This window comes from Gracilinanus agilis, chromosome 3 (assembly GCF_016433145.1).
Source record: "Gracilinanus agilis isolate LMUSP501 chromosome 3, AgileGrace, whole genome shotgun sequence".
NCBI lineage: Eukaryota > Metazoa > Chordata > Mammalia > Didelphimorphia > Didelphidae > Gracilinanus > Gracilinanus agilis.
The window spans coordinates 502,469,613-502,494,244 of NC_058132.1; the positions used below are offsets into that span (position 1 = coordinate 502,469,613).

General features: G+C 38.6%; 1 protein-coding gene across 1 annotated transcript in view; it reads left to right on the forward strand.

Moving 5' to 3' along the window:
• The window catches only part of SH3RF3 (SH3 domain containing ring finger 3), a 634,709-nt gene that overhangs the window by 418,876 nt on the left and 191,201 nt on the right, over positions 1 to 24,632 (forward strand). The window contains exon 4 of the mRNA XM_044670492.1: positions 18,029 to 18,382. Within this exon, the coding sequence (XP_044526427.1) occupies positions 18,029 to 18,382 (354 nt within the window). The remainder of the gene's footprint in view (positions 1 to 18,028; positions 18,383 to 24,632) is intronic.

Sequence of the window (24,632 nt, forward strand, 5' to 3'; positions counted from 1 at the left end):
CCACCAAATAGCTTGAGCTCATTTAGTTATTTCTTTGGGAAAGTTTCGATTCTGTTTTTTTCTATTTTCTTTTTTCTTTTTTTTTTTTTAATCCTTACCTTCTGTCTTGGAGTCAATACTGTGTATTAGCTCCAAGGCAGAAGAGTGGTAAGGGTAGGCAATGGGGGTCAAGTGACTTGTCCAGGGTCACACAGCTGCGAAGTGTCTGAGGCAAGATTTGAACCTAGGAGCTCCAGTCTCTAGGCCTGACTCTCAATCCACTGAGCTACCCAGCTGCCCCTCGATTCTGTTTTTAAGAAATGTTTTTCCCAAAATGAATCCATGCTACACAAAGTAAAAAGTTGTAAATTTGCTTGTGTTCCTGATTATTAGAAACCCATTTTTTCTCTCCTCTATACTTGACTCATACCCCAGATAGAACTGGCATTTCAGAACTATCTTAGATGAAGGTAGCTCACCCAGAAAGCCTCGCCTGACACATGACCCATTCTTGACCATGTGCCCCATATTCTTTGCCTAGCATCTAATCCCCTTGTGACAGCAAGAGAAAAATGCTTCCCCCCCGCCCCCTATACCCATACCAAAATACCACCTGGCCAATTTGGGGTTTGGCCACCTAGGAGTGCTGAATGAAGCTTATTCATCCATTCTACAATCCCAGGTTTCCTCTCAGCCAATTAGGAAGCCTCTTGATTACATGACAGATTTTTGGCATTCTATCCATCTTCCACATAATCACTTAGCTAACTAGCTCCCTCTTTCCCCTCCTCCCCAAGTGAGTGGCTATAAAGAGTGATTAACCACAATTGATATTTATTCCATCCCTTCAAAAATAGACTATCACCCTACTGAGTAAGAACCCCAGGACCCATCCATCACAGCCTCCATAGTGGGCCCATAGAAAAGAAGCAAGTATTTTAACACATCCCCAGCTTCGTTATATAACTGAATCAACTACACGTTTCCATGGTCCTGGAGGCAAGCCTAACCTGGAAGCAAAAGTTTGCCCTCCTCTGTTCTGTCCTCTATGATGAATGCCCTCCACATATAGCGCCCACATCAAAAGAGAGCTTTAGAGAAAGTTCTTGGTCACACATTGCTCTTTTCAAAGGCTATTGTACTCCCTGATCAAAATCATCATTGGTGGCATTATCTCTGGACACCTGACGGCATCATAAGTAAAGAAAATCTGAAAGATACAGTAGTGTCTGTCAAAAGACCCTTCCCTGCTCCCCTCAGGCCAGCCTGATGGCTTTATAGAAATGGAGCTTTTATAGGAATGAAGCCATCAGGCTGGCCTGAGGGGAGCAGGGAAGGGTCTTCATGACAGACACATATTTGGATATACCTCGTTCCATTCGATAAAGCCCCAAAATGAAACTGCCAAGGACAGCTTTGCAAACTACAGTTCATGAGACCTTCTTCTTCTACTCTTGACAGAAAGAGAGTAATGTCCCAATTGAAATATCCATGAATTTTGTGCCTACACGAGTGCCTATGTATATTATTTTGGGTAACTTGAGCACGCTTTGGTTCCTATGCTATGTGGGATTTGGAAATGCCCTTGGCTTTCGTTGAAATGGTTAGATTGGTGTTATACTGAATCTATAGCTAATTGAGTTATTGGTATTAAGAGGGAATTTTCTGGGAAAGAAAACACAGCAGATTTTGTTGTGTTGGAGGGTCCCACTTGAGAAAGCAAATTAGGTTACCACCCACAGGACTCATAAACATCGTCTTGTGAGATTAATCATATTTTAGATGCCAGCAGCTGGAGCACTTTCTTCTCCAGATGGAATATCCATGAAAAAAATGCCCTAAGACAGTGTCCCAGGAAATGCTCATTAAATGCACCACAGGTTACCCTGTGACAGTCAGGAGAGACTTTTAATATGTTTCGGCAGGTTCGACTATAGGGAAAAAATGAGAAGTGTGTTAGAAGCAGCCCTCTTCTTCCTCCCTCCCCTTAACAACTTGGGATAATTCAGCTAGGATTTCCCCTGTTGACTGGCAAGGCAGAGTTATAACACCTACTTAAGTGAGGAGGGAACCATCTGTTTTCCCTGAAACCTGGAGCCTGTGAGTAAGTATGAAGCTGTACCAATTTAGAATATGATGAAGTGGGAAATTGTAGCTGCTCTTGAAGGATCTGAAACAGGATCAGCTGTTACAGGCAAACACCAGCAGGTGCAGGGTGCTCCACTACACAAGGAATGGTTCAGGATTGAAGGATACAGCTGGTGAAATGGCCTTCTAATTGAAAGTGACTTAGCAATAGCCAGTAGCCCTTCCCCACCCCCTGGGAATTGGCCTATGGGACTAATTGGAGCATATGGGTTAGATGGGCAAGGTTTCCTAACACAAAGGACAAGGAAGTGACTATCTAATGTTAGTTCTTTTATTCTAGTATACCTATGTGTGCTTTGCTCACCTAAGCCTACTAAGCCCAACATTTCAAGTTTCAAAGAATTATTTATTATTGTGTTATATATTACCTCTTTGACTCTGTGACCTTTTTGTAGCAATGAAGCCCTGAATTTCATTGCTAATGTGTTCACTTTGGGAAACCATCATGGTTCATGTGCAAAGATGACAGAGATCCTGTAAGAGATGCCACCAGAAACCAAGTTGCCCTATATTTAGATTTTTTTATCAATTATAGCATAACATAGGATAATGTTGAAGTGATGAGGCAGTAGTTCATATAGTCCAGTGATTCCCAAAGTGGGTGCTACCGCCCCCTGGTGGGTGCTGCAGCGATCCAGGGAAGCTGTGATGGTCACAGTTGCATTTATCTTTCCTATTAATTGCTATTAAAATTTTTTTAAAATTAACTTCCAGGTGGCTAAATAATATTTTTCTGGAAAGGGGGCGGTAGGCCAAAAAGGTTTGGGAACCACTGAATAGTCAATCAACATTCAGTTCCTACTATGTGCAAGACTTATGCTAAGAGCTGGGTCTACAAAGACAAAAGACAGTCTCTGCTTACAAGGGGCTCCCAGTCTAATAGGGAGGCGATATACTAATGATAATGTAAAAAACAAATTATATATATATATATATATATATATATATATATATATAGGAAAAATTGGAGATACTCATCATAGGGAATGTTCTGGCATTAAAGGGATGGGGTAAGGAAAAGCTCTCAATATTTGAATGATGCTAGGGAAGCAAGGAGATGCAGATAAAGAGGGTTACTATTTTTTTTAAATCAACAAAGTTTTAGCTTAGTTTTAATTAACTATTCTCTCACTCTTAAGTAGAAGAGTGGCAGATACCAAAAAGTATTCAGTCCTAACCTATGTTTATAAAAAATTAGTGTATGGCATGAGCTACAATGATAGTCCTACAACAATCTAGTTAAAGCCCATATTGAATAGCAAGTTCTTCTTAGGGTACCACATATTAGGAGTGGTGTTTACAAATATCCATGCACATTCAGAAACCCTAGATGATGAGGAGACTTGAAACCATGCCATGTAAAAATTGATGAACTAGAGATATTTTGTCTCATTAGGGAAATATAGCTACCTTGAAATAGAAAAGGTACTAGACTTGTTCTGTGCATCTCTAGAGGGAAGAATTAGGATCAAAGGATGGAAATCACAGTAAGAGGGATTTTGATTCAGTTTTTAAGTAAGTCTTCCTAATAGGGCTGTTCTGTAAAGTAATGAGTTCTCATGTACTAGAAATACTCAAGCGGTGGTTGATTGATTATGCATCAGGAAATTGTAGAGAAGCACCCTGATTTGAGTGGGAGGTTGAAGCAGACAACTTCAGTATCCTTAATAACTCTAAAATTCCCTGATTTTGTGATTCAGAGGATATAGTAAAAACAGTATAATGGAGATTTGTTCATCTTTAGAAGGAATAGTTGACTATATGGCAATTTTCAGGTCTCTTCATTTGATTAGTTACTTGCCATGCTTTCAGAGACTTAAAATTGTTGATAAAAACCAATGTGAATTCAGTATTTTGAAGTGTTCATTTGAGTTTTCCCTACCATTATAGTTATAGTTTTTTGTTGTTCAGTGCCATCTGACACTTAGGTGACGTAGTGGATAGAGTGCTGGTCCTGAAGTCAGGAAGACATCTTCCTGAGTTCACATCTGGCCTCAGACACTTTCTGGCTGTGTGACCCTGGATAAGTCACTTAACCCTGTTTGCCTTGGTTTCTTTATGTGTAAAATGAGCTAGAGAAGGAAAGGATAAGAAAACTCCAATATCTTTGCCAAGAAAACCTCAAATGAGTTCACAAAGAATCAGATGACTTAGTGATAGCACTCTTTCTTAACTGGTGCTCACTTTTGCTTACTTTCTTTTGATCCTGGATATGCAGATTGAGTATTTCATTAGGTTTCCATTTCTATATCCTTGATATGTAAGCAAGTTCAAGTAATCAATCAACATTTCTTAAGCACCTACTATGTGCAAGACACTGCTAAGTGCTGAGGATACAAAAAGAAACAAGATGTTTTCAAAGAGCTTAGAATTTAATGAGAGACAGCATGCAAACAAATATCTACAAAGTAAACTATATATAAGATAAATAGGCAAAAATTAAACGATGAAAAACACTAGTGTTCTGGAAGGCTTCCAGTAGAAGGTAGGATTTAAGTTGGAATTTAAAAGTTGCTAAAGAGATTAGTAGTTGAAGTTGAGGAGGGAGAGCATTCCAAGCATTAGAAATAGCCAGTCAAAATGGCTGGAGCCAAGAGAAAAGTGTGTCTTGTTGGTGGGACAGCCAAGAAGCCAAAGTTTCTGGATGGAAGAGTGCCTGTTGTGGGGAGTAAAGTGTGAGAAGACAGGAAAGGTAGGAGGGGGCTATAAAGGCTTTAAAACCCAAACAAAACATTTTGTATTTGCTCTTGGAGGCAAAAGAGAGCCACTGGACTTTTTGCACGAGGGAAAGAGGAGCAGGCAGGGGTGGTAACATGATCAGATCTGCATTTTAGGAAAGTAACTTCATTTCTGGGTCTTAGTTCTCCATTAAGAAAATGAGTCGCATCTCTATTACTCAGTAACCTCCTAAGTTATTTATTCTACTGAAGAATGGCAAGTTACCACAGGCAATCAAGTAGTCATAGATTTTTACAATGAGAATAACTGATACTACCTTCTAAATTTGCAAAGCACCTCACATACGTAATCTCATTTGAGCATTAGGACAGTCCTATGAGGTGTATTTCATTCCCCATCTTATTTAAAATACTGAGGTTCAGCAAAATTTAGAGACTTGCCCAAAGTTTCACAATTAAGGGTAAAAGGCAGGATTTGAATCTAGATCTTTATCATTGAATTTGTTGTTGTTCAGTCACTTCATTTGTATCCAACTCTTCATGACCCCATTTGGGGCATTCTTAGCAAGGATACTGGTGTGTTTTGCCATGTCATTCTCCAGCTCATTTTACAGATGAGGAAACTGAGGCAAACAGGGCAAAGTGAGTTATCCAGCTTCGGTTGCATAGCTAGTAAATATCTGAGGCCAGATTTGAACTCAGGAAGATGATTTTTCCTTACTTCAGGGCCAACACTCTATCTACCCACTACACCATCTAACTGCCCTACTGTACCCTAGAGTACTTGATCTGAAATCAGAAGACCAGGTTTCAAATCCTAACTCTGCCACCTTACTGTTTTTGTGACTTTGGACAGAGGCACTTAACCCCTAGGTACCTCAGACTCTTCATCTGTAAAATGAGATTTTTGAGATTAGATGGATGACCTCTGAAAAGGTCTTTTCCAGCAATGTCTGTACAACTGTGATCTATAATATCATGCTGTTTCATTTTTCAGTGTAGCAACAAATATTTATTATGTACTTAGTATGTTTCAGGCACTGGGCTAGGCAATGGAGTTACAAAGACAAAATGAATGAATGAATGATAGATCTCTACACTCAAGGAGCTCACATTATTCTTTTTTTCTTTTTTTAAATCCTTGCCTTATATCTTGTATTGGATCCAAGACAGAAAAGCAGTAAATGGGAGTTAAGTGACTTATCCAGGGTCATACAGCTAGCACGAGTCTGAGGTCATATTTGAACCCAGCACCTCCAGTCTCTCAGCTTGACTCTCAATCTACCAGGCCACCTAGCTGCTCCGCAGAGCTCACATTTTTCTATTTGAACATATGTTGCTTCCAGAGAACAAAAGAAATACACTGTTTTTAGTAATTAATGTATAAGTTACCAGATCAGCCAAGTGTTTTAAAAAGCCATGGCACTGGTTCATATTATGATGCCAAGTTTTGGCATGTTCCTGAGGTGCCTCTGTATGGGTTGGACCCAGGTCGGGGATGCTATCTCTCATTAATTCCGCCTCCTGGAATCTCCGATCCCTTGAAGGCTCAGCTTCTGTGCCACCTTCTATAAGAGACCTCTCTTGATTCCCCCAGTTGTTAGTGGAAAAAATTACTTTCTACTTAATTTGGATCTATTTGCCTTCTGTTTCCTCCCAAAGAATTTGCAAGCTCCTTGAAGGCAGGGACTGTTTAATTTCGAGCTTTGTGAGCCCCACGTTTAGCGCGATGCTGGGCAGGTAGCTAGCACATCATAAATGCATCTTTAATTGAACCGAACCTCTCTGGGTGCCTTCATTTCTCTGTCTGCGAATTGGAGGATTTAATAGCAGCAACTTCCCGGGGCCTTTGAGGAGATGAATAAGACATTATATGTTTATTGGTACTTGGAAGAAATAAATCATTGAAAGCCAGCACAGGGGCATTCTTCCTCTCATGTTTATGTAACAACGCTCCCCAAGAATAGTAAGTTGTTTTTATAAAATGCTTTGAAGTCCTTGAATAAAAGGTGATGTGCAAGTTGTTTCCTACTTGTTTATTTTTCCACTTGGTCTTGGCAGTTCCCAGTGCCTGGAGGGCTGCTCTTCCATTCGGGCCAAGCCCTCAGGTGCTGTGATCCTGTCCCCATGAAACACTCCCGGAACAAAGCCCTGGGTTGTTTTTTTGGACTGGACAGTTTTACGAAAGTAAATGAATAGAGCCATAAAGCAGAGCAAAACAAAGCAGCCGGGCCGGGGTTGAAGCAACATTTCAAAAGAAATAATCCTGGATTTAGATCACACATTTCAGCGCCTGGAGTGAGGTTTTTTATAAGCACCCTCTGAAAAATAGGTATTTGTAATGGAAATGCTGACAGCCCTTTTGCCTTGGAAGCAGTGTTGTTGAATGCTGCTATAACATATACCTAGTACTACTGCATGTGTAATCTGCTTGGCCGTACAAAGAGCAAGCATGGCCCTGGGATGAATTGATGGTTTTCTCACGCTGCTTAAATGGAGCAGATTTTGGAAAAATTATCAAGGTGGCCGGCCACCAGCTGCCAATACAGTGGAGAGCAGTTGACATTTTCCCTTAACAGGATTAAATGGAATTTGCAAAATGAAGCCTGATGTTAGAATCTGTCTCCCGGTGAAATCAGAGCCCTGTATGAGGAGAGGCTCCATGGAGTGTGGTGGTGCTGAGGCAAGGAAGGCCCCGCCCCTTGCTAGCATTCATCCGGGCCCCGCCCCTTGCTAGCCTTCATCTGGGACCCTGGCACAAAAGGAGCTCGGGAACACAGGTTTAACAGCACACTGACTTAAAGTAGAATGCATACTCGATAGAGGGACTATATGGGGAAGCCGCATGGTTAGTAAATATAGCGCCATGTCGGAAATCTAGGAGAATGGAGAGTAAGCAGTACCCAGACTTAAAGTGGAATAGATACTAAATAGAGTGACTGCATATTAAAGTCGAATATGAAGCATAGGAGGGAATGTCAAATAGAATATATGTGAAGCAGCAAATATGCTTAAAGTAAAATATATTGAATACACAGACTATATTAAAGTAGAATATTTATTAAATAAGCAGCACATATACTTAAAGTAAAATAAAGAGGATATATATTAAAACAGAATATTTATTAAATATAGTAGAATATGTTTAATAAAATAGAATATATATTAAGCAGCACATATACTTGAAGTAGAATATATCAAACGTAGGAACTATATTCAAGGAGAATATTAAATACAGTAGAATATATGTTAAGTAGCAGATAAATTATAATATAAGATATATTTATTAACCAGAGTAGAATATGTTAAATAGGGTATATGTTAAGAAGCACATATATATTGAATCTATATTAAAGTGGAATATTAAGTACAGTAGAATATGTGAAATACAATAGACTATATGTTAAGCAGCACATAAAGGAAACTATATAGAACATTTATTAAATACAGTAGAATATGTTAAATAGAATAGAATATATGTTAAGCAGCACAGATACTTGAAGTAGAATGAATTGAACATAGAGGCTCTATTAATGTTCAAATATGTGAAATACAGTAGAATACACATTAAGCAGCACATATACTTAAAGTAAAATATATACTAATTAGAGTGAATATATTAAAATAGAATATTTATTAAAAATAGTAGAATATATGTTAAGCTGCATATGTACTTGAAGTAGAATATATTGAATATGTGTAATATATTAAAGTAGAATAATTTTAAAATATAGTAGAATATGTAAAACAGAATATATGTAAAGCAGCATATATACTTGAAGTAGAATATATATGAAATATAAAGAATATATTAAAGTTGAATATTTATTAAATAAGCAGCACATATACTTAAAGTAAAATATAGAGGGTATATATTAAAATAGAATATTTATCAAACATGGTAGAATATGTTTAATAGAATATATATTAAGTAGCAATATACTTAAAGTAAAATATAGAGCATATATATTAAAATAGAATATTTATTAAATATAGTAGAATATGTTTAATAGAATATATGTTAAGGAGCACATATACTTGAAGTGGAATATATTGAACATAGAGACTATATTAAAGGAGAATATTAAATACAGTAGAATATATGTTAAGCAGCACATAAATTAAAATATAGGATATATTTATTAAAAAGAATAGAATATATTAAATAGAGTATATGTTAAGAAGCACATATACTTGAAGTAGAATATATATTGAATCTATATTAAAGTAGAATATTAAGTATAGTAGAATATGTGAAATACAGTAGAATATATGTTAAGCATCACATGAAGTAAAATATGTAGAACATTTATTAGAGTAGAATATGTTAAATAGAATAGAATATATGTTAAGCAGAACATATACTTGAAATAGAATATATTGAATGTAGAGACTATATTAAAGTAAAACATGTTAAGCAGCACATAAAGTAAAATGGAATATATATTAAAGTAGAATATTTATTAAATGTAGTAGAATATGTTAAATAGAATAGAATATATGTTAAGCAGCACAGATACTTGAAGTAGAATGCATTGAACATAGAAAATCTATTAATGTTCAAATGTGTGAACTTTTTAGAGGGGCGGGTGATGGGAGAAATGTCCTCAGACACACGTGCAGGGGAGAAGCCTGGCCCTGTGTCCCTCTTACTTTCTAGTATTGAACTCTGGTAAACTCTGTGCCCGGACGATGGTACGCGTTCCCCCAAAGAGGGTTCTGAGTGTCTCCCCTCTGGCATGGGTGTCATAGGTTCACCACCATGGATCTAGTGTAACCCAGGCCTGAAAGGAAACTCCTCCACTACAGCATATTGGACAAATGGTCATCTCGCCTCTATTTTAAGACCTCCAAAAAGAGGGAATCCATAGCCTCTCTTAAGTTTTTGTATGACTAATTTTGTATGACTAATAGGGAAGTAGTACAGTGGATAGAGTTCTAGCTGCAATTAGAAAGACCTGATTTCAAATGTGGCCTTTGACACTTACTAGCTGTGTGCCCGTGGTCTAGTCAGTTAACCCAGTTTGCCTCAATTTCCTCATCAATAAAATAAGCTGGAGAAGGAAATGGCAAACCACTCCAGTATCTCCTAAGAAAACCCCCCTTGTCTCGCAAAGAGTCAAATATGTCTTAAATCTCTGAATAAAAACTAATTAAAAGAAGTTTTCATTGATATCAGGCTTGTATTTGTTTCTGCAACATTCACCCCCTGCTCTTGGTTTTGCCCACTGGAGCCAAACAAAACAAATCTAATCCCTCCTCTTCATGATAGCCCTTCACCTATTAGTAGATAGCAATCAAGCCCACTCCTGGCTATCCAAATAATGCCCCTCCTTCAAGGACCAGCTCAGATAACTATCAAGTACTATCAAGTATCAGATGCTATCAAGATACCAGCTCAAATATCATCAAGCCTGACTATTCAGACTTTTATTATCTTACCCTTTTCTAAACTGTGATTGTCCTTATATATCCTACAAAGTTTTGCTTAGTTATATACTGACTTAACTCCCCAATGAGGTTATAAATTCCCAAAGATCAGAGACCTTCTTTAATTTCTGAATCTCTCAAGTAGTTAATTCAGTGTTCTAGTAAGTGATTAGCAAATCTTTGAGTGAAGTGGGAAGTGTCAAAACCCTCCAGGGAAGGAGCTGTAGGTTCTCAAAAAAAGCTCCAAATTAAATATACCAGTTAGAAATGAAGGGATATCATTCTTCATCATTTGATGAAGCCTGAGATTGCTAGACAGCATCTTTTACAGAAGACCCATGATCCATGATTTTATGAGTGAGAATCTAGGAAAAAATATAAGATTTTTTTTAAATTCAGGCAATGATTTTTGGGAAGCACTAAAAGGAAGTGGTAGTTATAGGCTAAGGTAGAGAGTAACTGGCTGGCCCATTTCTTCATAGGTCTATAGAATTAGGGTCATAAGGGATAATAAAGGTCATTTAATCTTTGTTTTACAGATAAGGAAACTGAGGCCCAAAGAATTTAAAAGATTTGCCCAGGATCACCTAGGTTACGAGTAATAGAGCCAAATACCTTTAGTCCAATTCCAGAACTCTTTGGACTATTTCTGATTCTATTTCCCTTTATAAAGATAAAAACTCTTGAGTGTAAAATCTCCTGATCCAATAAAGAGGAAAAAGAAGGTTGGAAAGATTGCTAGTTCACCTGCTAACCTTTTAACCCATGGGAAATCAGCCTTCTCTTGTAAAGGTTCTGCAATGATTTTACACTCTCAGACTTTCTGGCTCTTACTCACTGAGAGTTCTCTTCCTACAAAGAGAAAAACATCAGAAAGACCCATACTCGAGTCTTGCCTCAGCTCCTTATTATCTGTGTGACCTTGTGCAAGGCACTTGTGAGGATCCAATGAAATATTCAGTAAAGTATTATGTGTCCACCATCATTATTATCACCATAGTTTTGGAGTTGGAACTATCTTTAGGCAGAATCATGATATCTTTCCTTCCTTTATTCTCTCCTTCCTCTGGAGCAGGGGTCGGCAACGTATGGCTCTCGAGCCATATCTGGCTCTTTTTGAAGGCCAGATATGGCTCTTTCTGCAGGAGCCATAAAGTCATTTTTTTTTCAGGCACTGTTACAGGAGCACGCACTGTGAGCACTGTACGGCTCTCACGAAATTACATTTTTAAAAATGTGGCGTTTAGGGGGCAGCTGGGTAGCTCAGTGGAGTGAGAGTCAGGCCTAGAGACAGGAGGTCCTAGGTTCAAACCCGGCCTCAGCCACTTCCCAGCTGTGTGACCCTGGGCAAGTCGTTTGACCCCCATTGCCCACCCTTGCCAATCTTCCACCTATGAGACAATACACCGAAGTACAAGGGTTTAAAAAAAAAATGTGGCGTTTATGGCTCTCACGGCCAAAAAAGGTTGCCGACCCCTGCTCTGGAGGTTCCCTTCCCTCAAGGATCCCAATAACCCTCATATTATCACCTGACTGCCATATCTATTTAGTTCCCTCTTTCCTGTTCTTCCCACATTCATTGGTCATCAGACCATTCTTGATCTCCTCCCTAATTAAACAAAATCTACTAGATTTGCCTCTTATTCTTTAAAAAGCCTTCCAAATTGGTTCTCGTTGAACCAATTAAATTTTTATTGTAACATAAACCATAAAATCTTTAGGCAGAAAGGAACCTCAGAGACAATGTGACTTTTTCTTCTCAGTCTACAGGTGAAGATTACAAGACCCAAATAAGTTCCATGATTTGCACAAAGTCATATAGCTAATCATTAGCAGGGCTAAACCTAGATGCCCACTTTCCTAACTAGCAATTAATTCTTCTTTCCACAATGCCTCCTTGTGGAGGAAAGGAGGGAGAAGAAAAAGAAAATTTTTCTAATAAGGAGAATTTCAGGAACTATGACATGTCAATGCAGAGACTATAAGACAGAAGTACAAGGTGTTGACACAGTGTCTTTTCACTTATACCATATAGGCAATATGTGTGGTTTAAGCCTGGTTTACGCTTTAGTTGTAGAATGTGAAGGTTTCTTGATTTTTTCTTTGTTTTAACCCAAGACAACTTGGCTGAGATAAGCCAACCAGCTTCTCTTGTGGGAAAGAAGACCCATCTTTTCAAATCTTTTGCATGTTTACAGCTCATCTCTTTAAAAAAAAAAACAGTTAAAATAGAGAGTATACCTTAGGTGATTGTAGTCCTTAATAAGTAATTACTAGGACCATGAACCTAGAAGGTAAAATACCAGGATCATTTCCATCAATGAACATTTCCTTCTCCTTTACAGACCACTTTTCTGTCATTTTCTCCTTTCTTTTGACTTCAAAATTGAAAATGGAACCATTCAGGTAGTCAATAAGGTAGGACTCAACTACTAGTTGTTACATAGGCCCTTATCTCACCCTCCCTCTTTAAAGAGAAGGGTATTCTTAAATTCATGTTCTCTGCTGCCACCACCAACCCTGAAAAAAACCACAATCAAGTAATAAACTTGCCTTTAAGAACTAGCTTCTAAATAAAATGAGAGCAGGCTCAGGAAGTAATAAAAACAAATGTAAGACCGAGCTTCCTTGTTTCTCCATAATGCTTTTTGTCATACTTAGGGACAATGGATTATAAATATACTCTCTGCCTAGTGACCCAATTGGAGGCCAAGTCTTGCATGGGATTGTGGGGGAAAGGACCTAGAAGTCCATACCCTTCATTTAGAGATGAGGAAACTAAGGCTCAGAGAAGCAGAGTAGATACTTAGATTTAAGTAGTAGAGCCAGGGTTGGACTCATGTCTTCTGACTATAGATTGAATATTTCTTCTACCTTATTATTTTAGCCACTGGATAGCTGTTTCTAAGATGTGCTTACTTTGCTAAGAAAATCTACTTTCAAAGTAAGACAGTGACTTAAAAATTTTTTTATTGCTATGTATTTCATTTCATTAAAATATAAGCTCCTATAGGGCAGGGACTGTTTCATTTTTTGTCACTGTATTCCTGGTGTTTAGTAAATCCTCGTCAATTGTTATTTTAAACTGGATGTCCTATAAGCATCTCAAACTCAACATATTCAAAAATAAAACTCAATGTCTCCTCCTAAAAAAGCCCTATTCTTCTGTATTTCCCTATTTCTGTCAAGAATACCACCATCTTTTCAGTCGCTTAAGTTCAAAACCTTGTTATTATCCTTGGCTCATCATTCTTAACTCCCACTAAATATCCATTGTTGTTTAATCACTTTCATTTTGACTCTTTGTGACTTCTTTTGGAATTTTCTTGCCAAAGATATTAGAGTAGCTTGCCATTTCCTTCTCCAGCTCATTTTACAGAGGAGGAAACTGAGGCAAAAAGGATAGACAACTTACCCAGAGTTACACCACTAGTAAGTACTTAAGACCATATTTGAACTCGGGTCTTCCTGACTCTAGGCCTAGATTCTATCCACTGTGCCACCTAGTTGCCATACTCCGTATCCAATCACTTGCCAAATCTTGGCATTTTTTAGCCTTTGGTGTCTGTCCCATCTGTCTCTTTCTGTCTCCTTACCCAACCCATCATTCTTGTACAAACTTTAATCATCCCTCACTTGAAGTAATGCAAAAACCCTCTTAATTGATCTCCTTGCTCTGAACTCTCCTATCTCCAAATTATCATCTACAAAGCTACCAGTGTCACTGTACTGCTCAATAAATTCCAGTGGCTCCCTTTTTCCACTAGGATCAAATGCAAACTCTGGCTAGAAAAGGAAGATGAAAAATATTAGTAGAGACCTGGGGAAAGAGGTATGTTATTGTTTGAGTGACAAAGAGCTGGAAATGAAGGAGTGTTCATCAATTGGCGAATGGCTGAACTAATTATGGTAAAGAGATGTAATGGAAATTCTGATGTGCCATAAGAAACAACAAAGGATATAGTTCCAGAAAAACCTGAGAAGATTTGTATGACTTCTGATGCAAATTAAATGTCATCAGTTGTCAATTAATAAAGAATGATGGAAATAGAACCAGAAGAATAATTTATATAACAACAATAGTAAAAGTGGACAACTTTGAAAGACTTAAGAACCATCAACAGACTGAATAACCAGATTGCCAGAGGACTGATGAGAAGGCATGCTATCCACCTCCTAACAGAAAGGTGATTGACTTAAGATACAGAATGAAACCGATATTGTTAGACATAGCCCATAAGGGAATTCATTTTGATTACCCTTGAATATGCATTACAAAGATTCCTCCTACCCTACCCTCACTTGGGATAGAGGAAGGTGAGGAGAGAAAAAAAAATGCTCATTAATTTTAAAAAAGGAACCTCAAAATAAATCCACGAAGAAATTGTAAAAGCAACTTTCACCTTTTTTTTATACTTTTGCCAAATTTTTCCCAAATTTGATTGCAATTTTTGTTATTATCATAATGAAATATCTGTTAGAACTAATTTTAGGCAAAAAGGTAAAAACAGATATTTATCTTTGATGTCCTTTTCATATCTCCCTTTTCTTTTTCTTCCTTTCCCCTTCTATTTTGACACCCTCATCAACAAGGGACCCATCCTCCATTTCCTCATCTGCAAAATGGGGATCATAATGGGTTTTTCATTGGATTGTTAGCAGAATCCTATAAATTAATGTATGTAAAATATGTCACAAACTACAAAGCATTATATATCAGCTAAATTAACTGACTTCCTTGACTCTGTAGATAAATACCTTGTAAGTGAACTTTACTGATTGTTGAGTGAAAAAAAAAGTTCCCTAACCCATTAGATTTGTCTACCTTAGATGATGGTTTATGCCAGTGATGGCAAACCTTTTAGAGATTGAGTGCCCAAACTGCACCCTCACTTTGCATTTGAGCCACTCTCTTACCCCAAACAAGGAAGAAAGGAAACGTTCCCAATGAGCTTCTGGGCAGAGGGGTGGATGAAGTGAAAAATGTCCTCAAGTATGCTGGAAAGGGGGAGGAGAGCCCATGTGCCATAGGTTCACCAGCATGGCTTTATGCCATCCACGCAAGACTTCTCACCATCTTCCCTTATATACCATCACTTGTTCTTAAAATAGTAACCATGTCAATACCATCATTGCTTCTGGAAATGCTATGAAAATCGACTGACCTATGACTTTCATTCACCATCCCAATGATTTCCCCAACCCCAATTCCCTTTGCTGAGCACCATTCCTTTATATGTTATATCCCCCATTGGAATAAGCTCCTTGAAAGCAAGGACTGTTACATTTTTGTCACCACAGTTCTTTCAACAGTACTAAGCCCATGATGGGAGCTTAATAACTTTTTTCATTCTACAAATGTGTGTACTTAACAGAAAGCACATTACAGATGTCCTTATGGTTATAACCTTGAGATGAGTGAGTTAAAATATCAGGAATAAAAGGTTTGTGGTTTATATGAGGATATGTATTTATTAAGCAAGGGTTATGTGTCAGGCATTGTGGTAAGTGCTGGAGGAAAAAGAAAGGTAAAGGGCAGTCTCTACTCTTGAGGAGCTCATAATCTAATGGGGGAGACAAAATGCCAAAGCCTATCTACAGAAAAGCTAGATACAGGATAAATTGGGAATAATCAATAGAGGGAAAGCACTGGAATTAAGAGGGATTGGGAAAGGTTAAAGGAGGAGCAACTTACATGGTGCAGTAGTAGATAGAGCATTGGGCTTAGGATCAGGAAGTTTCATCTTCCTGAGTTCAAATCCAGTCTCAGACATTTACTAGCTGTGTGATACTAGACAAGTCACTTAACCCTGTTTGCCTCAGTTTCCTCCAGGAAAATGAGCTGGAGAAGGAAATGAGAAACTACTCCAGGATCTTTGCCAAGAAATCTTGAAATGAGGCCACCAAGAGTCAGACAAAACAGAAACAACAGAGGAGGAGTTCATGGAATTTTAGTTAGGCATATATAGGATTTTAGCAGGTCTTTAAAGAAAGCCAACGAATCCAGGAGGCAGAGGCAAAGATGAGGAGGGAGAGCACTTTAGGCATGAGAAACAGCCAGTGAAAATGCTCAGTCAGGAGATGGAGAGTCTTAGGGGCTGGTCCTTGGGCTACTGAATCATGAAATACATGGTATTGAGTATAAGACAGAAGAACACTAGACAGGTTGAGGAAGGGAGGGTCAGGACAAGTTATGAAGAGCTTTGAATGCCAGAAGATTTTATGTTAAAAGGACTGTTCCAAGTTACAAAATACCATTTCTGCTCCAGAAAAACATTTATTTTCATTTGGTGTGTACACATAATTTATCCTTTAGAAAGCACATGACCAAGAACAGGTAGATTCTTCATGTCACGTGTTAACCTGAAAGCTTCTGAGCATGAATCCTCCTACCTAAGGCAAATGCATGTGATTTGTACCTCCAGATACATTGAGGTTGTCATGTCTTACCTTCCCTGTAATTATAGCTACTAGCTATGATGGATACTTAAGTATCTTTTTTAAAAAAAAGTATGGCTTTCAAACTTAATGGAAAAAGAATATGCATTGAATTTGTTGGAATGAAATACTACCAGGTACCATGTCGGAATTTGATATGGTATTTCCACTGAGCTGTAATGTCTTCTGATGGTTATTATTAAAGATCAGTTTTTTCTGAGAGCTATCTGCCTCGAGAATATTACTTGTTGGTAGAGTAGAATAATGTAAAACAAAACAAAACAAAACAATCCTTCAGCTCCTTGCCATCTTTCCCAGGAATTTCTTTAGTCCTGGTTGTATGTTCACTACATAGCATTGGACTTGGAGTCAGAAGATGACTCAGGTTCTAGTCTGGCTCACTAATTGTGAGACACTGGAGAAGTCACTTGGTCTCTTATGATCCTTAGTTTTATCATCTGGTACAATGAGAGAGTTAAACTGGCTAATTCCAAAGGTCCAATCTAGCTCTAATATTCTAGAACTGAGTCTGACTCAGATATTTGATCATGTCACCAGAAAGGTCATTTTGGGGGAGATGAAAGCAGGGGATCTCATAATTACCCCCACCTTGGCTTACTGCTAAAAGCCAAAACTTCTTACTACTAAAATCAGATTATTCAGGCAAAAATTTCTGGACTCTTAGCAGTGAACCACAAATTAGAAATCTAGCACTCCAGTCATGGTCATCAGATTTTCCTACAATGATCCAAGAAGATAAAGGGAAGCCCTAAAAACGGGCCATGATGTTAAATATAGGCTAGAGAAATGAAGGTATAATTCACTGAAGCATACCTTCAATTCAAACATTCAGAATATGTCTGACAACTTTCACTGTTTGGCTAAGCTGCTGTATTTTCCTGAAAAATGGTATTGCGTCCTTCATTGCCTTTTGTCGTCTCTTGAGCCTAGTACACCAGAATCGTAGATCTTAGTAAAATTTGAACAAAACCTAGTAGCTTGGCTTAAAAAAGAAAGAAAATCTCATATGTTCTTTAAGTCTCCTGCTTTACATCACAGATTCACGAATCTTTATAGTAGTGCAGCTCCTCTAAAGAACTTTTCAATAAAATGTATAGATGTCATTCCATCTTTTTTAAAAAAAAATAGTTTTGTTTCAGTTTTTTTTCTTTTAATGTAGCATTTGTACTGGATCAGGCTACTAGAAAGAGCTGACCTGACCCATTTGGAGACTTTATCACTATCCATTTAAAAGTGCTATTAGAGAAAGGGAGAGAGTACAAAGAGCCGGAAATAGCATGTGACAATTATTTAATGTTCCCCCTCCCTCCTCTTTTTTCCCCTCTTGCACTCAGCTCAACGAATCCGCCAAACAGCTTATTGAGATGGACAAGACATGCTTAGCTGCTGCATCTGGCTGCGATGTCTCCTTGCCATCTGACACCAACATGGCAGGCAATCTGGCCCAGTGTTCTACCTTAAGCAGCTCGGGAGCAGTCAGTGCCATTCAGCGGCGTATCGATGGCAAGAAGAATGCCAAGAAACGCCACTCCTTCACTGCCCTCAGTATGACGCACAAATCCTCCCAGGCTATGAGCAATAGGCATTCCATGGAAATTAGTGCACCTGTTTTGATCAGCTCTAGTGATCCCCGGGCTGCTACCAGAATTGGAGAGTTGACTCACCTTTCATCCAGTGCTCCAGCCCAGGTAACAATACAAGATCATGATAATACTGAGCTGGGGTAGTGATAGGGTCAGATCAATGGCTCCCCTCACTGGGGCTGTGCAGAGGTGCTGAGGGGACACAGGTCTTGCTGAACATGTTTTTATGCATGCCTTCACTTTGGGGGCCTCCTCCTCATCTTTATTCCCAACCACCCACGCTGGTGCTGAGTGATAAAAAATAGGCTATTAAAAAGCAGTGGAAGATAAATTGATGGAATCTTAAGCCATAAGAATGGCTTCTGGAGGGAGAGGATGAATTTCCAGAGGAATAGTGTTCATTTCAGTTGGGCTGGCATGATATAGCCTAGTGAAAAACAGTCTTCTTTACGGTGGATTCCAGGTCTCTAGATGGTGATTCTGTTGGTTCTGAGCCTATCACAAACTCTTCTGTAAATCCCACTCTGAGGCAAATGGCCCCCTTGTACCTCTATAATTTGTTTCAGTTTGAAAGGCAATAGATAGGATCTGTCCCATGGTGTAATCTTACTTTTCTACTTCTGTTTTATTTATTATTGTGGCCAGTGGGCTCAAACACTAAGATTTGGAGTTCCATTTTCCATTTTTAAAATTATTTTTGGTCAATGGAAATGAAAGTTTTTGCCTGAATTGTTGTCTCCCTGGTCCCCTTCCCTCTAATGAGATGTCTTCCTGACCCTCTGCTGTCACACAGACAGAATACAGATAGTTTGATGGCTTTTCATTTCAACCTCTCCTTAACTATGCCACCCTAAGCTACATGGACAGCTTCAGAGAAGAAAAGCAGCCTAAACTGTTGGAAAATAGGCAATTATTAACTTGCAGGGAAAGAATAGTTTAATTTGTTTTGGTTTTCTTTGTGAGAGGAATGAGTGGGGAAGGAGAAAGGGTGGGGGGAAGAAAGAAAAGGAAAAAAGAGAAATGGAGGGAGCAAAAAGGTCAGAAAGAGATGGGGAGAAGTGTCTTTCCCCAAACTTTCATACAAAATGTGAATTCTTCTTAGAGCTTGAGTAAACAATTTGGAATGAGATAGAGTTTCCCTTGAGTATGCTTAATTGTTGGTTATATTGGAAAACTATTACCAGATTACAGATTTAAATCTATAAAGGATCTTTGAGGTCTTCTAGACCAAGGTTCTTCCAGAAAGGAGTCCCTTTCAAATACAATTAAGGAGGTTCTCTCATCTAGTTTTCCCATTATTCTCCAAAGATGGATGGGGTGAGGGAGAGGAGTTTGGAGCTAAAATAGAGAAACTTCTGCTTCTGAACTGCAACTCTCTCCTTCAATTTGGGTTAGTCCCTTGTTTTCTTATATTCTCTCACTTTCAGTGGCTTGATAAATTCTGATTGTAAGTTAATATTCCTAAAGCATCTGGAAATAGCCAGGGCTAAAGGTCTCTAGAAGAAATGAAATGTTTTCTGTCAATGGTGGAGGATAAATTGGTGGAATGAGAAGGCTTTCATCAAAATTTCTAGAGGATTGAATGAATTTCAATCTAGAATCCTCTATAATGAATTTCTCGAGGAATTGTTTTCATTTCAGTTGGGCTAAGATCTAGCCTTGTGGAAAGAACAAGAAACAGATATCTAGGCTTTGATCTTGGTACAGCCATCTACTATCAGTATGGCCTTTTCTAAGCTACCCTCTGTAAGTTTGTTACTCTGGCTGTAAAATGGAAAGAATAGCAATGGTGACATCTTTCTCATAGAGTGGTCATTAGAATCAAGTAAGTGCTTTTGAATTCTGTAAGTGCAGTAGGATAGAATAGAAAAGATCCTGAATTTGACCTCTCTAGAACACTTGACTTGAGAGTTACTGACCTAGTTTAACCTTACCTCTGGCAATTAAGGATTGTATGATCATGAACTAGTCACTCTACCCCAATGGGGCTCAGTTTCCTCATCTTGATGAAGAAGGGGTTGGGCTTCTGAAGGCCCTCTAGATTGATAATCCTTTGTCTTGTATTGCCCAGATGAATTTGGGCAAGTCACAGAAGGTATCAAACATGCTGTTGGCAGGCCATATACTTACACTTCTGAGTATTACCAGAACCAGAATAAAATGAAATTGAGGAATAGTTAACAAAAATAAATAAAAACACACAATGTATATTGTTAATTTGTGATTTTCTAAGTCAATATGTAGGAGTCTGGGACCCATTTCTGTGTGAGTTTGACACCACTGATTTAAATTCACTGGGACTGAATTCTTCTACAGAGAACTGGACCATAGAGGATCCAAATTCCAGATTTAGACATTCCAGCTCTAAATCAAGGATCCTATACAATAATTGCAAACTATTAGGATTTGATATTTTCTCTTCCTTTTTGGTGCTGGTCAGCAGATTTTTGAACCCTAAGGTTCAAGTCAAGTCAATTAAATACTTAGTAAATAAATACCCCCTATATTCCAGGCACTGTGCTAAGTGTTGAGGATGTTTTAAAGAGGCCAAAAAAAAAGTCCCTTCCTTATAAAAATATTTATTTACTTGTTTGTTTACTACTTTAAAAAACCCAGCTAACTTCCTCCCTCCTCTCCCCCAATTAGAGAAGGCATCATTTGACAAAGGTATATGTACATATAAAATTATGTCTTATTTTTATTTATCAGTTCTTTCTCTAGGGGTTGACATAGACAAGTCATTCTTCAAACAATAGTTATGTTGCTGTGTATAATGGTCTCTTGGTTGCACTCGTTTCACTGTTCATAATTTCGTGTAGGTTTTTCAACAGTCTCCTCTTCCAAAGAGCTCACAATCTAATTGGGGAGACATCATGCAAATAACAATATACAAACAAGACATAGACAGGATAAATTAGAGATAATGTTAGAAGGAAGGTTAATTCAAGTGAGTTAATCACCAGTCTAGTAGTGGGAATAGAGCCAAGCTTAGGCTCTTAACTCTAAGGGAAAAGGTAAGCAAAGGCGAGGATAATAATTTAGAAGTACCAAAAACTTGGGAAACTTGAAACTGATCCATCTCCCAACTATAGGTCCAGCCCCTGCTGAGTTTTATGGCTCAAAACTCTTATATTTTTTACCCTTATGTGGAAAAATAAACTGAGGGCAAAAGGATTTTTTCTTAAGGTAAATGCAGATTTTCTTGAGCATCCTACAAATGAAAAATGGGAGCCAGGTATTGACATTCATGAACTAAAAGGTGATGTAAGCTTAGAGCAGATGCCCAATGCAAACACGGATGAATAACTACAAAATATTAAATGGCATAATCTCTGAAGGGATTTGAAGAAGATCCTAATTACTGGGATTATCAGAATAAACCCAAAAGAGGGAGAGTTAAATTGAACTGTGAATGATGCTGGGGACTTTCTCAAAGAGGGAAGAAGGTGCTTCAGGCATCTTGGATGGTCTGAGTAAAGGAAAGGAGGTGGGAAACAGACTTTCATGTACAGAAGCCAATTTGATTGAATCTTAGAGTGCCTAAAGCATAGTAATATGCAGTAAGCCTGGTAAGATAGGCTTCCACCTGATTGTGAAGGGCCTTACAGTCAAACAGAGGAGTTTGGATTTTATATTAAAGGTAATTGAGAGCCACTTGAGCTTCATGAGCTGGAGAATGACCCACTCAGACCTGGGTTTTAGAAATATCCATTTTGCAGCTGTGGAGAGGATGGATTGATGTGGGAGAAAGATTGAAATTAAATTTGTTGTGCTAAGGTGAGTCATGGGAATTTTCTTCCTCCCCAAAACACTGAAGAGGGAGCCACCTCTGAGTTCTTTTGCTCCCCAACCTCCTTTCACTTTTAAATTATGTTCCTTGCTTAGGACATAAATTCAAGACCAGTCATCTTTTCATTTTTCCTTAGGGTTCTCAGCAAAGGAAAAAAGCAGAGATTTTTGCATACCTTCTTAGGTATGTTCCATCATTTTATAGGAAGGAAAGTCAGAAATCTTGTTGGGATGACCCCTGCCTCCCTCTCTACCATGTGCATTCTGCCCAGATATTTTCTTCAATGACATTTTCCTATGCAATCTTGTTGTGTCATGCCCCTCTTTATGTGATACAGAGGCTTGTTCCTCCTCTTCACTATCTATCTTCTCATTCTCCCAAACAGAGTTACAGGACATTTGTTTTTCCCTAAGGAGAATGACTGTTTTCACAGCAGTCAAGGTGTCTCTTCCTTGTAAGAGGAAGTATAGTCTAATGGGTAGAGGGTTCAGTTGGAGTCAGGAAGTTCTGGACTCTTGGCCTGACTCTGACATTTAAGAGCTGTGTAACCTTGGGCAAGTCACAGAACTCTGAGCCTCAGTTTCTTTGGCCGTGGTATTAATGATATTATGATATAGCACCTACTTTATAGAGTTCTTTCGAGGATGGAATGGAAAGTGTTTCGCAAATGTTAATAAGTTATATAGATGTCTGCTATCATGTCCTAGACCAAGAAGAGAATTTATTCACTGAAATGCCTGAGGACCTGCCTCTCCCCACCACACTGACCTCCACGCCGCTATTCCTAATTGTACTTTACAAGACCACCGTTTCGACCGTGTTCCAGAAGTAAAAAATCCAGTTTTGTCAAGGCTATCGATTTTCGTTTAGATTGCTTAGGGTGCGTGTGTATGTTTCTCCTATAAAAGCGGTTTCCATTTCCTCCTCTTTCCCTTTTTCCCTTAATTATTCACTTGATGTGAAAAGCAGGATTGGGAGTGTGCCGTGAGGCTCACTCGGGTGATTCTGTTGCCCGTTTTTCCTCCTTTGCACTTGTGCCAATGGTAATGCCCTCCCTTTGTGAGGCATGCCAGGGGCTTCAGAGACCAGTACTTCATGTTGTAATCCTTCCCCTTTGCCAAAATTAGTCAGCAAGGGAAAATCCAGGTCGTCTGAAGGCATGTCGTCTTTGGTGGGTGCCAAATAGCAGGTACCATGGCAACCAAACCAGTTCTTTCTTCATCCTGGGCCAGTTGCTCTTTGGAAAAGGGGAGGCTCCAGACTACAGGTGCAGAATGAGGCATATGCTGTCACACATGGTCAGTTTTATTTAATTATACTCCTTTGTTACAGGATAGGGATAGGGATCAGGCTGAATCTATGACAGAAAACTTCCAGATGAAGAAATTAAACTCCTTTTTCCAATTCAGGTCTGTAATTTATAATTAGAGTTGTCTAGTTGTTGTTGTTGTTGTTGTTGTTGTGCAGTCATTTTTCAGATGTGTCTGGCTCTTTGTGATCCTATTTGGGGTTTTCTTGTGTAAAAAGGAATTCGAATTCCCTTTTACATTTGGCAAAGTTAATTTCCATATGAGGAAAATGAGGCAAACAGGGTTAAGTGATTAGCACAGGGTCATACAGCTAATAAGGATCTGAAGCTGGATTTGAACTCATGAAAATGAGTCTTTCTGACTCCAGGACCAGCACTCTAACCCCCCTGCACTGCTTAGCTGCCCCTACAGTTACCCAGAGTGCCCAACAATAAGTGATTTGTCCAGGGTCACAGACCCAGTAGGTTTCAGGAAAAGAATTTGAACCCAGGATTTCATGGCTCCAAGGCCAGTTCTCTAGCCACTATACTATATTGCCTTTTTTATTTGTTATAAGGAAGAGTTATATGTATGGAGGGGGAAATAATTAAGAATTTAAAGATCATCAATAAAATATTTTTAAAATATAGGGGTGTAAAAGAACCTCACCTTGATCACAATAAGCCAAGTGACCGTCAAGATCTATTCTCAGTGTGGGATTCTAACCAGGGCTATATTTGTTAGTTGGAGAAGAGAGGCCAAAATTATCTACAGATGAGTTGTTTAATGTGGCCAAAGTTGTCCCTGCTGGCTGAGTTCAAATCCAGTAAAATTAATCTTCCTTAAGCATTCACCTGGTCATATTACTCTTACTTCTAAAACCCTTCAATAGTTCCCCATTGCCTGCTCAGGGAAGATAGACATTCCAGACCTTCCCCAATCAGGAGATTATTTTCCATCTTCTCAGCTTAATCTCATTTTACTCCCCTCCGCATACTCTGCATAGTATTCACATGTTCCAACCAAGCCAAGCAAGGCAATTTGTCATTTCCCCTCTCTGCTTTGGATTTCCCATCCTCTGTGGAATGCCCTCCACCTCTCCACATCCTCCCTATCCAAGTCAAATGCCACCTTTTCCAGGAAGTTTTCCCAGATCTCCCGAACTGTAACCCTCACCCACCATCCATATCTTCCATAGACCTTATTTATCCCTCTCTTTATATTTATGTGGGCAGCTTTATATTTATATTTATATCTTTTCATTTATTTTTATTTG